Here is a 13357-nt window from a genome sequence, read left to right on the forward strand (position 1 = left end):
AGAGAGAGCACATGGACTCTTCCGCCTTGGGAAACCAATCAAAATCAATAGTGAACAACTTCTCTTTAAACTGTCTTCTTCCCCTCTTGTTTAGCACTCTCCTTCTCTCTCTGCTCGGGTGTCACCTTTCAATCGTGTACGCCTGCTCGCCCGCTATGTAACTCACACATTTATCACAACTATTTCCGTTGCGTTGTAGGAGTTTGTGTTGGCTGCTGTGGGGGTGGAGGAGCACTTTCCCCCGGCTGCCGCCTGCTGCCTGCCGCCTGCTCCTGCTGCTCCTCCTGCTCCTGCTGCTGTTGCTGCTGCTGCTGCGGCTCTCCTCGGCTGCGTCCCGGCTATGGCGTCCGTGTATAGCGGGTCCCATACCTTGAGTAAGGATGATGTGAATTACAGGATGCATTTCCGAATGATAAACGAGCAGCAGGTTGAAGATATCACCATAGAGTTTTTCTACAGGCCACACACGATAACGCTGCTGACATGCACGGTGCTCAGCTTGATGTATTTCGCGTTCACAAGGTAAGTCGGACATCGCTAACGTTAGCTCGGAGGAGTTAGCTTAGCTAGCAGTGATGCTCTTGACAGCGTCAGGTACAACAGGGGAGGTTAGCTAGCTTGTAGCTACTCTTCAATGGATTTGATAGCTGACAGTAATTTAACGCCCGCATGAAGGCAATGTGATAACTTCCTCGGTGATGACTACCTGCTCTTTACTGTCATTAAACATTAACTAAAGCTAATAAAAGGAAGTATTGTGTTATGTAACGGTTGTCCAGTGATGAACAACTGTTTGGTCCTGTGTTGACATTAGCTACAACAGTGTAACTAGCATGGAAAACGGTCATAACGATCAAATTAAAGTGCGTATCTCCTTTTAAAAGCCCCTACACATCTAATATAATGTAATGTTTATCAGTTGCTGTGTGAAACTTGAACATATGTGAGCTTCATTCACATCAATACAGCTGTGGAGGGGGTAGAAAGGACTGAATGGTTATAAATGTGGATGTTTGGGACAAACCACAACATCACTGATGATATTAACTGTTGGTTGCAAAAATTTTTCTGTTCGCTGTGTCTGCAGAGATGATGGAAATCCTGACAGCAATCTCTGGGTGGGGCTCATCCTGGTCATCTCCTTCTTCCTTGTCATCAGTGTTTTGGCATTTCCCAATGGTGAGCAAAAATGCACACTGAAGCAATTCTTTTGTTTAATCAAGTGTATTTGTACTGCTTTTAAGAACTGTGAGTCTGAGGGTGGTTATGTTTTAGCACAGTAAGTAATGCTCAACATTAGACCTTCAGGACAAGAACAATCCTCAATAAGTACCACAATATCAGAATATCAAGCTAAATGTATCTAACTATGTGAATGAAGAAGCTAATTTGGATTGTGGGGTCAATAATCCCATCCAGCATGGCGTCATCTGTCATTTTTGGACACTATTGTTAGGACCGGCGATCTCACCAGAAGCATGTCAACCCCTCTCAAAAGCAATAAATCACATTTGCCAGTAGGCATGAAAAAGGGGAAGTGCCACTCTGGCACTTGTTGTAGTCTGTATCATTCACATACTATTGTAATGTCATTGTAGGTCCATTCACCAGACCACATCCAGCAATATGGCGAATAGTTTTTGGTGAGTATTGGAAAAGGGTGGCGGGGGAGGGGACGACTGTTTATGTTTGGATCTTCCCTTCTTAATGTCATGTCCTCTTGCTGTTAAGGTCTGAGTGTCCTCTACTTCCTCTTCCTGGTCTTCATCATCTTCCTAAACTGGCAGCAGGTAAAGCAGCTAATGTATTGGTTGGACTCGAATCTGCGCTACGCCAAGAGAGAGGCAGACATAATGGTGAGTGATGTAGGCTTACACCAAAATATATATTCAGATTGATGTAAGCCGGGCTCAGAATACAGGAATTTTTGTTGTATTCCCGATTCACCCCGCCCGACAATCAGTGGAGAAATCTGGTCTAGGACCTTGGTCGGTACTGATGTTTGGCCCAGATTTTCTGGTAATGTGAGGGGTTTACAGATCCAATCTTAAACCTCCAGAACTGCTCGCAGACTCATCAGGGCTGCCCTCATCATTTCAAAGATGTTTGATAATTAAAATCTGGATGATTACATCACTACTTTCCAAGCGAGACCACAATAGCCAATGAGAGAGACAAGTCTCAGCAGCAGACGGTGTTGCAAAGCAAACATTCTAGCCCTTGAGGCTAACGTTAACAAGCATACTACTGTTGACAGATATTAAAACTGACAGTTAAAATCTCACCTCCAGTTCTCCCTTTAGAACAGGCAACTTGTGCTGACTGTGTCTCCTCAACCATTTTTTCATCCAGCCTCATTTAGACTTCCGCTTCTGTTTTTTTTTCTCACTGCAAAGCATTTCTAAAGCAAGTTGTTGCACCATGTCACTCTCCATTTTATTTACACCTGCTTTCCCATGAGATCACTGAGATGGTGCAACGCTCCCTCTGGCACGATAAACTTTATAATATCCTGTAGTGTGTGATGTGCCATTATTTTCAAATCTTGTAGCGTATGCATATTTGAGATAGAGAGAAGAACATCTGTGAAGTTTCTCCTTATGTGCATGATGCAACCTGATTTCAAAATTGATGAGGATTTTAAAACTCCTGTAGTCTAAGCCCAGCTTTACATGCACCAGTTGTGTTCACTATCAGGGGATTATCAATCATTGTAATGAGGGCATCTGTGCTGCTCTATGCAGGATTATGCCGTGAACTGCCATGTCATCACCTGGGAGAGAATCCTGAGCCATTTCGACATTTTCGCATTCAGCCATTTTTGGGGCTGGGGTATGAAAGCCCTGCTCATTCGAAGCTACGGCCTCTGCTGGACCATCAGTATTACCTGGGAGCTGACAGAGGTACAGCAGTACACACCAGACAGCAGATAACAGCATCCAGTGACCTGTCACTTTCCGTCTGTCTGCCTGCCTGCATATCCCTCTGTCTCTTTCTCTTTATAACGGATATGGGTTTCTTCCATCCTCAAGAATATAAGATGACATATTAACTGTATTGACATATTAACTGTATTAACACATTAACTAGAGAAGGCTGAAAAGTTCACAGTTTTCCAGGTATGGGTCAATTCTCAAAGCCTCTTTGTATCCTCCTCCCACAGCTATTCTTCATGCATCTGCTGCCTAACTTTGCTGAGTGCTGGTGGGACCAGGTGATCCTGGACATTCTGCTGTGTAATGGAGGGGGCATCTGGCTTGGCATGACTGTCTGCCGCTTTTTGGAGATGAGGACTTACCACTGGGCCAGTATTAAGTATGACCTTGTACTTTGGAAATTACAGATGATGGTGTTCACATTTTATCCGGTTTTGTGTTGATCTTTAGGCTGTGTGAACAGTACCAACAGAGACATACCTAGCTTTTTCAAGTTATTTAGTGTGTGAAAATGGAAGTAGGGTTTACATTGTGGATCAGCCCTGATTTAGTTATATTACACCTAGTATGTAGACAGTAATGTATTGTCAGCCCATATAAGTTGCCTTAATTTAAATCCACTCATAAAAACTAGTTTTTGAGGATGATATCACATCTTCAAGATTTTTTTTGTATAGCTCTTTATTTAAGTAATGAGAATTTTGGCCTTTGGTAGAAGTGAGAACTTTATACTTTATTATGTTATTTCAACCTTTTTATTATTTGTGGCTATATTCATCTTTGTTAGTGTTTTTTAACATTTTGTCGATAACTTCCGTGTCCTTCCATCCATGTTATAAGAGTCTAACTTGTTTGTAATATTTAAGGAAATCACAAGATGTAGTTTCAGTCCAAATAAGTAAGACAGCATTCAGTTGAGTAAGCAATATCTATTATATTTATTTTGTTCTACTATTTTGTTGCATCAACTTAATAAAGTGTACCCAAGGGATTTCCAATAACCTCTTAAGAGGCATAGATTGTTTTGAAATCTGATCTACATGCTCATCAGTGGGGAGTGGACTTGAATGATTAATGTGATAGCATTACTTTCATCTGACTTTGCCCACTGCACTAACATAATACTTATTGTAAATCTATCTGCAAGTCTTTGTAATCCTTCTCCTGTGCTTCCCATCCAGGGACATCCACACCACCACAGGGAAGATCAAAAGAGCTGCGTTACAGTTCACCCCAGCTAGTTGGACATATGTACGCTGGCTTGACCCCAAGTCTTCCCTTCAGCGAGTGACGGGCGTCTATCTGTTCATGATCATCTGGCAGGTGGGTCGGTGAGAAATCCTCTCTCGCCATCTCATGGTGACTAAGCACTGACTAGTCAGGGATCATCTGGTGTGTTGTGCGTGCTTAGTCCAGGCTAATCTAATTGCCTCCTCTGTTGTTGAAATCTAAAACCTAGTCTCATGTGGATCCATATAATGAACTAGTGTCCTGCTGTCTACACATTAACAGCTAATCCCATAAGAGTGAAAGACAGGCTGGATTGCTTGGGAGCAATTAATGGTAATGAGAAAACCATGGATGGAGAACTTGAGTAAGCGCCATTGCTCTGTGATGGAGAGTCAACTATGGCTGCCAAAGTTTTAGCCTTTGGCTGCCATGGCGATGAAATCTGCCATTTCCCTCATTTTTGTGTGGTGATGAAACAAAATTACCATCCTCTCGCCCTCACTCAGGCAGTTCCCAACTCTCTTGAGGCTTTAATAGTAATTACTAGTCTTTGAGAATTAGTTGAAGAGACGGGGGACGGCTCCGCTCTGCTCAGTGTGGTGACAGTTGAGCTGCTTTCCACCGGGTTCAACCATGCAGGCTCCAGGCCAAATGAATGAATAACACTGCAGCAGGCCTCCCTCTCATTATCTTTCAGTGCAGATGAGAGGGACTTGAACAAAGTGTCCCTCAAAATGCACTGTTATTATTGCTGCCAGTGTGTTAATCCAAGTGCGACTTGCTTTGTAAAGGGAGTCTATTTGTCAGTGTCCTAATTTCCATTATTTTCAATAAGAGTTAAAGCTTTGTGAAAGGGGACATAACATGCTTTTTGTGATTATTTTTTTATATTGTTATAATGTCAGATGTCTCATGTTAAACATGGTCGAAATTCCAAAACTTGAAATGAACATATGTAAAAATGCTACCTTGAAGTCAAAAGCCCAGGCTTCAGCATACTCCTATTGAATCTACTACTCTATACTGAATGCTCCGTTGGCAATGTTGTCTCTACTTCCTAATCAAACTGATGTTACATTGTTTGCGCACACCCACAAACAGCTGTCCGTTCTGTAGCCTTTGCTGCTAAAGTTGCTCCATGGGTTGTTGGCATTGTCCACTCATATATTTATCTCTTACTTATGCCTGGTGGAGATCATGTGTCTGTGTGCGTGTGTGTATCTGTTCGCAGCTAATCTTGCATACTACTGGACCTATTAGCCTAATATTTTTTGTGCACATTTATGACTGTATGTACAAGGACCTCGCTTGGTTGCAGTGACTCAAAATTGTTGAAAAACCTATTTTATAACATGTTTTATACTGCCACTGACTGCTGACTTCTCACCCCTAGTAACCGGCCAGTAGGGGCTACAATCGGCTCGGCTAAAAACAAGTGACATGTTTAAATTGAGAAGTTTTGACTTATCATCCCATTTATTGTTACCTTATTAAGTTTATACAGTAAAGCGAACCCAGGGCCTTAAAGAGACAGGAGCTAAAACAGCCTGTTTCAGACAGAGGCTGAACTGAAGGGCTGCATAAAGAGCCAGAGTAAGATAAATAAAGAGGTGTTTGAACTGTAAATCGTGCAAAGATATTCCAGCAAAGCCCCAGAATATAAAAATAGACCTGGAAATGTGCATGTTATGTCCACTTTAAATAATGAATATACATTGCCAATGAAAATGTTTTGAACATCCTTCAAGCAATTCACACATTATAAACACCCTAAAATTAAAAAAAATATATTGCATTGTTATTCTATTGGAAATTATCTACATATAGAGAAAGGCTCAAACTCTTATTACTTAAAACGGGAAGTTGCAGCAGACAACATATTGTATATTTCTTTTACAAATGTTAGCATTGCCTACATGTTTTAACTATGGGCTGAACTGGTTGCCCTTTCCAGTGCATCTGCCTGTAATAAAGCACTAATTCAGTGAGTCTCATTTCCAGCAAACCTTACTTACAGGAAACAGTTTGAGTTGTTGAACACAGATGTGACTAATAACATTAATAATGGCTGCTTTCCTTTTAGGTAGGCCAGTTCCAGGACCCAGCTTTTGTGCACACAGTCTCACTGACGTGGCTTGCCGGCACATGTTAATTGAACAGAGCTGTCATTAAATGCTATTTGTTGCACCTGTTCTTTTCCTGCCACGACACTAACATGTCTTGGCGGCCCCTAAAAACAAATATTGGTGCATAGTGGAACACTCTAAGCAGTCTGCAGTCATCATGGGAGACAAAAGTCAGCTCATGATAGAAAAAAGTACCAAAATATCATAGTAGTATGAGAAATGAAAGATTGTTTTGCTGAGAAATTGGCAGAAAAGTTGTTTGGCCCTAATTAGATTAGGGCTTATCAACATCAAGGTAAATTCCACTAACATAAAGTCACAAACATTTTTCCATTCACATATTATTGTACTATTCCTCACACATATTTCCACTGTTATTTCAATGATCTTATTGTGTGAGAATTAAACGGATAAAATGAAGGCTGTTCACATTAGACTGTGAGTTGACTGTATTTTGCTTTAATCTACAAACACCCTTTACTGTTCCCCCTTAAAATAATATTTAATCCTCATGGAAAATACAGTACCAAGCACCAATTGAGAGTAGTACAGTGTTCATAAGTAGTAGGACTGTGACACATTATTCATTGTTTTGGCTCAGTACTCCAGCACATTGAATTTATATAGAAACAATGATGAAATTAAAGTGCTGACTAATAGCTTTGAGGGTGTTTTAGCATGTTCCCACTTTTAGTGGGTGAACAGTGTTGAAATTGTAGTGATTTTTAAACACAGTCTCCCAGGTTTAGGATGATGCAGCAGGACAATGTTCCTAAATGTACAGTTAAAACGATCAAGGTTTCGAGGGCCAAACAGTGGAACTTTCTTGATTGGCCAAGTCAGTCACCTGATTTCAATCCAACTGAGAATGTGTTACACTGCTGGACCAGACTAAAAGCAAACAAGGTGCTTATGGGTTTATATAAGGATTTACAATCAAATCTTAAGTATGTATGTTAATTTACTTTCAAGTATAAGTGTTATATAGCTTACAACACTTGAAAATCTTTGTCTTCTGTCTGTCTCGCTCTTTGTTTACAGCTAACAGAGTTGAACACTTTCTTCCTCAAACACATTTTCATCTTTCCCGCAAGCCACGCTCTTAGCTGGTGTCGGATCCTGTTCATTGGTATCATCACAGCTCCAACAGTGAGGTAAAAACACTATTTTACCAACAGGAAAATGATTCCTAGAAACTTCTAATGCCAGATGTTAATTTCTTTCTATGTTCATTGTTACATGCTTACATCCAGGTCCTTGTTTTGACATTTTGACAAACAGACCAGACCTGCAAGTGAAATGTGCATTATGTTTGTTTTTGCTTTAGGCAGTATTATGCGTACTTAACAGACACGCAGTGCAAGAGAGTCGGGACCCAGTGCTGGGTGTTTGGGTAAGTGAAGCCTAAATTGTCGCCCTGATTAATATGTGGATTGTTGGCTGGATTGGCCATGGACCAGCCCTATAACCGTGGTTGTCCATGAGTGAGTGATTAAGTTATACCAGTGGTTGGCCAGCCCAGTGTTGGAGTTTCCTCATTGGCCGTTGCGCTTTCAAAATGAATCGGCGTGAGATGATGGAAGCGGAGGACAGCAGCATGACACAGAGCGACTGTGTTTCCTGCTTTGAGCTCTGATGCTCTCAGCTTTGGTGTTAAATACAGTGAAGTCGGCTAAACTTCTATTTAAACAGACGCATACCAGCGTCTCTACTGTGTCCTCCTCTCCCGTCTGGTGATTTGACTCTCCGACTGACAGTGCTGTCAGCAGCTGGCAGGAGAGACGCTCCGCAGTGCATTCAGATTTTATAACTGAACTAATACCAGGACAGAAGCAGTTTTTTTTATTCAATTATTCGTCTCATCAAGACCTACAAATCATACGCTGACACCCCTGACCTAAATCCAACAGGAAGTCCGCAATATGCCCATCAAAGTACGACTTTGCGCCAATTTTGGACCCCCAAGAAACACTATCTCCTCCTAGGGTGTTAATGGTTTCGGTTTCAAACTTAAATACATGACTTATGACACTGTGCTGAACAAAAGTTGTTAAAAACTTTGTAATAACTTGAACAGTTTAGATATTGTAAGCCCTGAAAGTTGTAGTGCCACATCGCACCTTACAATGTAAACCAATGGCGAGGCAATCTCTAGGCATGGACTTTGTGCCAAACAAATGGTTCTGATGTCTAAACTATAAGTTTGAATGGAGCTCATTGAGTAAGGGTGACAGTTTACTGATAAAGTGCTGCAGAAAAATAAAATCAAAACTAAAATTTCTAGCTCTGCACTGCAGTTTTTCCTTTATTAGGGCCCAAGCACCTAGCGGTTTGCCCGTTCAACGCTGCTTGCAGCTTTAATTTTCTCTGATGTTTTCACAGCATTAAAACATGAGTCTTGCAGGTAAAACATGCGACTCATGGGCTCAATTTCCACCACAGCCTCCATGATCATCGACCGAGAAAGAGGCAGAAAAAAGGAGCATAGAAGCATGAGGGAGAGTGCACAGTTAAAACACCCCAAATAACAACCACTCTGATAAAAGACTCAATACAGAGTGAAAAGCAATCTGCAGAGTGAAACAGATGAAAGAGTAGGCAGAGTTAACAGATGGAATAATTAGAATTAGAATTAAAATAAGTTCTCTTTCAAATCAAATATCCCAAGATATGAGTGGAAAGTATTGTTCTTGCATTTATTACTTTTTTTGGGGGGGTTGACTCAATCCTAGCTTAACCATATCATGTGATATGCTACTTCATTACACTTTACCAGCAAATATTACTGAGACCACCACAGAAAATTGCAGATGAACATTTAATATCCAGGAATTCACATTATAGACACAACGACTGTATCAAATTGGCCACAATTTCACACATTAACCATACACAGTCCAGCTATATACTAGGGTTTGACCTAGTCTTGTCTAAAAGTAAATTGCACTACACCACATATTTATTTACAGACTGTTGGATACCTGTGGTGTGCATATCAGTCAGCGAGGGCAGCAAGGGCGATAAAGGATGATGATAAAATACGACAAATGCCTAACATGTGGTGTAATAGTGATATTTGTCCCTGTCTCACTCCAGGCCCAACATGTCAGGCAGTTTACCTACACCAGGAATGTTATTATCCACAAACCTTATAAATCTCACTAAGTAAATGTTCAGGTCAATGAGCATAGGGGAAAAGACACATATGGGCATACTTGTTTTGAGTTTGTTTTTCTTTTTCTTACTTAAATTTAAAATGTATTGCAGGTGGGTCAGAGGTTTCACTTGTTTGTTTTTTCTCCCCATTCACAGAGCAATAGCCTTTCTGGAGGCCTTGGCATGTATTAAGTTTGGACAGGACTTGTTCTCAAAAACACAGATCCTTTATGTGATCCTCTGGTTGGTGTGTTTGGTAAGTTTTATTACTGTTCTGTGTCAAAATTAATTACTATGGTCCTCTGCACTTAGTAAAAGGCTAAATCATGCATTCAAATATGCCTTAACATTGCCGCCATAACACCATAGACATACATTTTCACACTTAGCTTTCTATTTTAACATCAAACACATTTTAACCCTAAAAAATGTTCTATGCTTTAAGTTATTGATTATGGATTATCCATGAATCATTTAACTGTTTCTGTTGCATTGGTCTATTTTTAGGCTTTCATCACATTCCTGTGCTTATATGGAATGGTTTGGTATGCCGAAAATTATGGTCCAAGAGAAAAGGTATGTTTTGTCTTGGTAAAGTCTGTCTCATTGTTCACAATAAAATGCAACTCACTTTGAACTCAGATTAACTTCCTTTAACCTTGTTAGGGAGGCTTTATCTCCCTGGAAACTCTGTTCGCTGCAGGCATTTGTCAGTATATGGTGTGTTTGTATAAACCTTCAGGTAGTGTTGGTTTACACACCCGCTCAAGTGTTAGAACAGAAGCCCATTTCGGTCCACTTAGGTAAATGTGATAATAAGTTTCAAGTTTATTTTATTTATATAGCACTTTAAAAGCACACAGGTTTTGCACCAAAGTGCTTCACAAAGACAGGAATATGTATACACATACAAGCATAAAGACATATGTGCATAACAGATAATTGTGAAAAATAGAACAAGAGTAAAATAGAAACATTTTTAAACACAAATTAAAACCCAAGAAATCAGATAGAAATAAAAACAGATCAAACACAATTACAAGCCAGAGAATAAAAGTGAGTCTTCAGGTGCATCTTAAAAGCATCTGCTATATGTAAAAGTCTCAACAGCAGTCTTATTGGCTCAGACCTAGTTATATTTCCTTAACACTTGTTAAAAAGAAACCTTCGTACAACAGCAAATAAGACCCAGACCTGCACTCATTTTTTATATTTTCAATTTTCTTTCTTGCCAACTCCAAGATTTGTATAATGAATATGAGGTAAAACACTTTCCATACAGCAATATAAGCAAATGAAAAATTCATGTGAGTCCCAATTTATCGTCACTGCACTGTTGGACAATAGAAAGTAAGCAGCAGAAATTCCCTTTCTAGTAAGTTATGAGATTGGTGAGAAAACGTATGTAGGTCATTAATCAAGGCTTCAATGACCAAATATTTTTTTAAAAACACATCACTGTTGCAACCTGTGAGACGATATCATTATTTTTCAAGTCAGTGCCACTGCTCCTACATTATGTGAGCGTAGCAGCTCTTATGTCTGAAGGAGAAAAATCCATTACTGCAACAGATAATGTAGGTGAATCCAGCGATGTCATGTGCTCCATGTCTGAAAAGGGCTGAAGAATCAGGTGACCCTCAGTGAATATTAACTTTGTTTTCCCTCCTAGCTGCTATATGTTCTCTTTCCAGTTAATAGTCTGTGTGTCATGTGTCTAAACGTCTTCTCCTCTCACAGAGCCTTTCAGAATGTGAGGACAGTAATTACACAGACTCTGCTGACCAAGTGTCAGAGGGATTTAAAGGTACAGTGACTTTGCTGTAATTCAACAACCTCATAAAAATGTCTCATAAAAGTATTCATTAGCCTTCAGCTGTTATACTGTAAAGGGCTGACCTCTAGTGTTTGAAATGGTGTCTTACTCATATTGTAAATGTGCAGTTCAGGTCCATTTTCTTTATGATCTCATTTGGAGGTGTTTTATCCTCATGTTTCAGGAGAGACAGAGGTGGACGGTGACAGCCCTACAACCAGACGGAGAGGAAAGGGCTCTGGAAAGACCCAATCCATCAATGGCCTAGACAGCCAGTAGGAAATGGAGCCAGAGGCTGGTGAGCGACTCCTGAACTCACTCAGAGGAGCCGGGTGTGAAGGATCACAGGTTGGAAAAAAAGGGGGTTAAAGAAATGACAGTTCCCTGGTGTAATTGTGAAGTCTAGAAAGCCCCCCACCTACAGTAGAGGGAGTGGAGACAGGAGAAGTGGATGAACAGGTCCATGCAGTGTTATTAGCAGGGCACAGAAGGCTTGGACTATAGAGATGCACACTAAAATGTGTGGTGTAGTCATAAAAGCTCCTAAACCACTGATCGCAGGTTTGTGTGTGTGTGTGAAAGCGAGAGAGAGGAAGAGTGGTATTTTGCGTGCGTGTGTGTAAGAAAAGAAATGGCAATAAAGAACTGCCAACTCTAGATTTGACTGCATGATCATTGTAGCTGATAAACTATAATTTACAAACATTTATCCTATGATACACTATATCATTGATGGTTAATGTGCATTTGACTGGTTTATACCAGCCTTAACTCTATTACGTTGGTTCAAGACATTTCAATATAGAAAGCCATTATGTAGAATTTATCACATTACTTTGAGCCTCTACGTTTATAGCACAGAATGCTTTTTTAATTAAGTATCTGTCATCTATTGTCTGTTTACATCAAAGATAGACATTCACGCTGTTTCGTGAATGTTAGCAGGATATCAATGCAAGGCGGCTTTAGCTTGGTAGGGTAATTGACTGAGGTTTGTGTTTGACCTGGAACAAAGCGAAGCACACCATTAAAGCACTTTTCAGAATGTTTTTTTGGAAATACTGTACATTTGTAATGTTTTGAGTATTTTGTGAATCATTGTGACCTTGAGTGATTTTACTCTCCCTGTCCATCTGTGGCTGCTATCTTTTTTTTTTTTCTTTTTTTTTTAAACTGTACTGATAATGGAGGGCAATTATTCAGATTCCTGCATGTGTTGTAAGGCTCTACCTGTCTGTGTGCAGGTGGCTTTGTTTTACCGTCTTACCTTCTTGTTATTGCATATATTGCATCTGCATGACTGTGTCAAAATCAAGTGTTTTAGTAAGAAAATGTAGTCTAAGGATCGTTGTATTACACCACACACCAGGGCGATAGTATTGTTATTTTTGTCTTTCACTGTCATTGTAACATTTTAATTCACCCTTGTGCCTGTATGCATGTTCTTTTTTTTATTACTAACTTCTCTGTTTGTATTAAGACAAAATTTGAGCTTTTGTGTGTAATTCTTCTGCTCTGGAGTGCTTTATTAAAGGTTTATTTTCATTTGCTCTGTCAGTATCATCTCAGTACAGATATATCCCTCATAATCCTTGACAATCCAGACGTTGACCTCTGTGGAATGGACCAGGCTCCCATGATAGACACTATAAATGGTACATTGTCTCTGGATTTAAATGTCATTTGCCAAAACAATTCTGCTGAACATTTCTTGTGCTGTTCTTTTTCACTGTGAAATAATGAAACATATTAAAATGTTTTACATTTCCTCTTAAACTCTTTGTGATGTTATCATTGAAATGAACTGCTACTGCTTTCATTTACAACACAGGTGTACCAGCATTTTCACTTCAATGTTACTAGGTCTTGAGGTTGGAGATTGGTGTTACAGATTTCCCTGAATACTGATCCCTTCTTCTATTCACACATGACCCTATGCAGGAAATGTTCCTGAACTTTTCAGGGATAGACTGCACATGTGAAAGGGGCTTTAGAGTGGCAGCAACACCAAAACATCCCACTTTCAGCAATAAACAATTATGTCTTTATTATTCATTAAATAAATCCCTGTTATACTGTTACTTTATGTAAGT

General features: G+C 39.9%; 1 protein-coding gene across 2 annotated transcripts; it reads left to right on the forward strand.

Annotated features, from left to right (window-relative positions):
- Nucleotides 1–43: 43 nt before the first annotated feature.
- ptdss1a (phosphatidylserine synthase 1a) lies at nucleotides 44–13040 on the forward strand. 2 transcript variants are annotated; one of them, XM_042423812.1, is made up of 14 exons: nucleotides 54–374; nucleotides 460–522; nucleotides 1088–1179; nucleotides 1599–1643; nucleotides 1732–1856; nucleotides 2745–2903; nucleotides 3164–3315; nucleotides 4118–4259; nucleotides 7334–7446; nucleotides 7620–7685; nucleotides 9605–9704; nucleotides 9956–10024; nucleotides 11189–11255; nucleotides 11449–13040. In XM_042423812.1, exons 2-14 carry the CDS (start codon nucleotides 503–505, stop codon nucleotides 11541–11543), a joined length of 1245 nt encoding a protein of 414 aa, XP_042279746.1. In that variant the 5' UTR covers nucleotides 54–374; nucleotides 460–502; the 3' UTR covers nucleotides 11544–13040. The 2 variants fall into 2 exon arrangements, with proteins under 2 accessions (XP_042279745.1, XP_042279746.1); XM_042423811.1 differs by having other exon boundaries at nucleotides 44–522.
- The last annotated feature ends 317 nt before the right edge of the window (nucleotides 13041–13357 follow it).

This window comes from Thunnus maccoyii, chromosome 10, assembly GCF_910596095.1.
Source record: "Thunnus maccoyii chromosome 10, fThuMac1.1, whole genome shotgun sequence".
NCBI classification, from domain to species: Eukaryota; Metazoa; Chordata; class Actinopteri; order Scombriformes; family Scombridae; genus Thunnus; species Thunnus maccoyii.

Coding starts and splice junctions, on each gene's coding strand:
- ptdss1a (XM_042423811.1), top strand. CDS start 341: ATGGCGTCCGTGTATAGCGGGTCCCATACCTTGAGTAAGGATGATGTG. Junction 1,644..1,731: donor AATATGGCGAATAGTTTTTG/GTGAGTATTGGA, acceptor CTTGCTGTTAAG/GTCTGAGTGTCCTCTACTTC. Junction 10,025..11,188: donor ATTATGGTCCAAGAGAAAAG/GTATGTTTTGTC, acceptor CTCCTCTCACAG/AGCCTTTCAGAATGTGAGGA.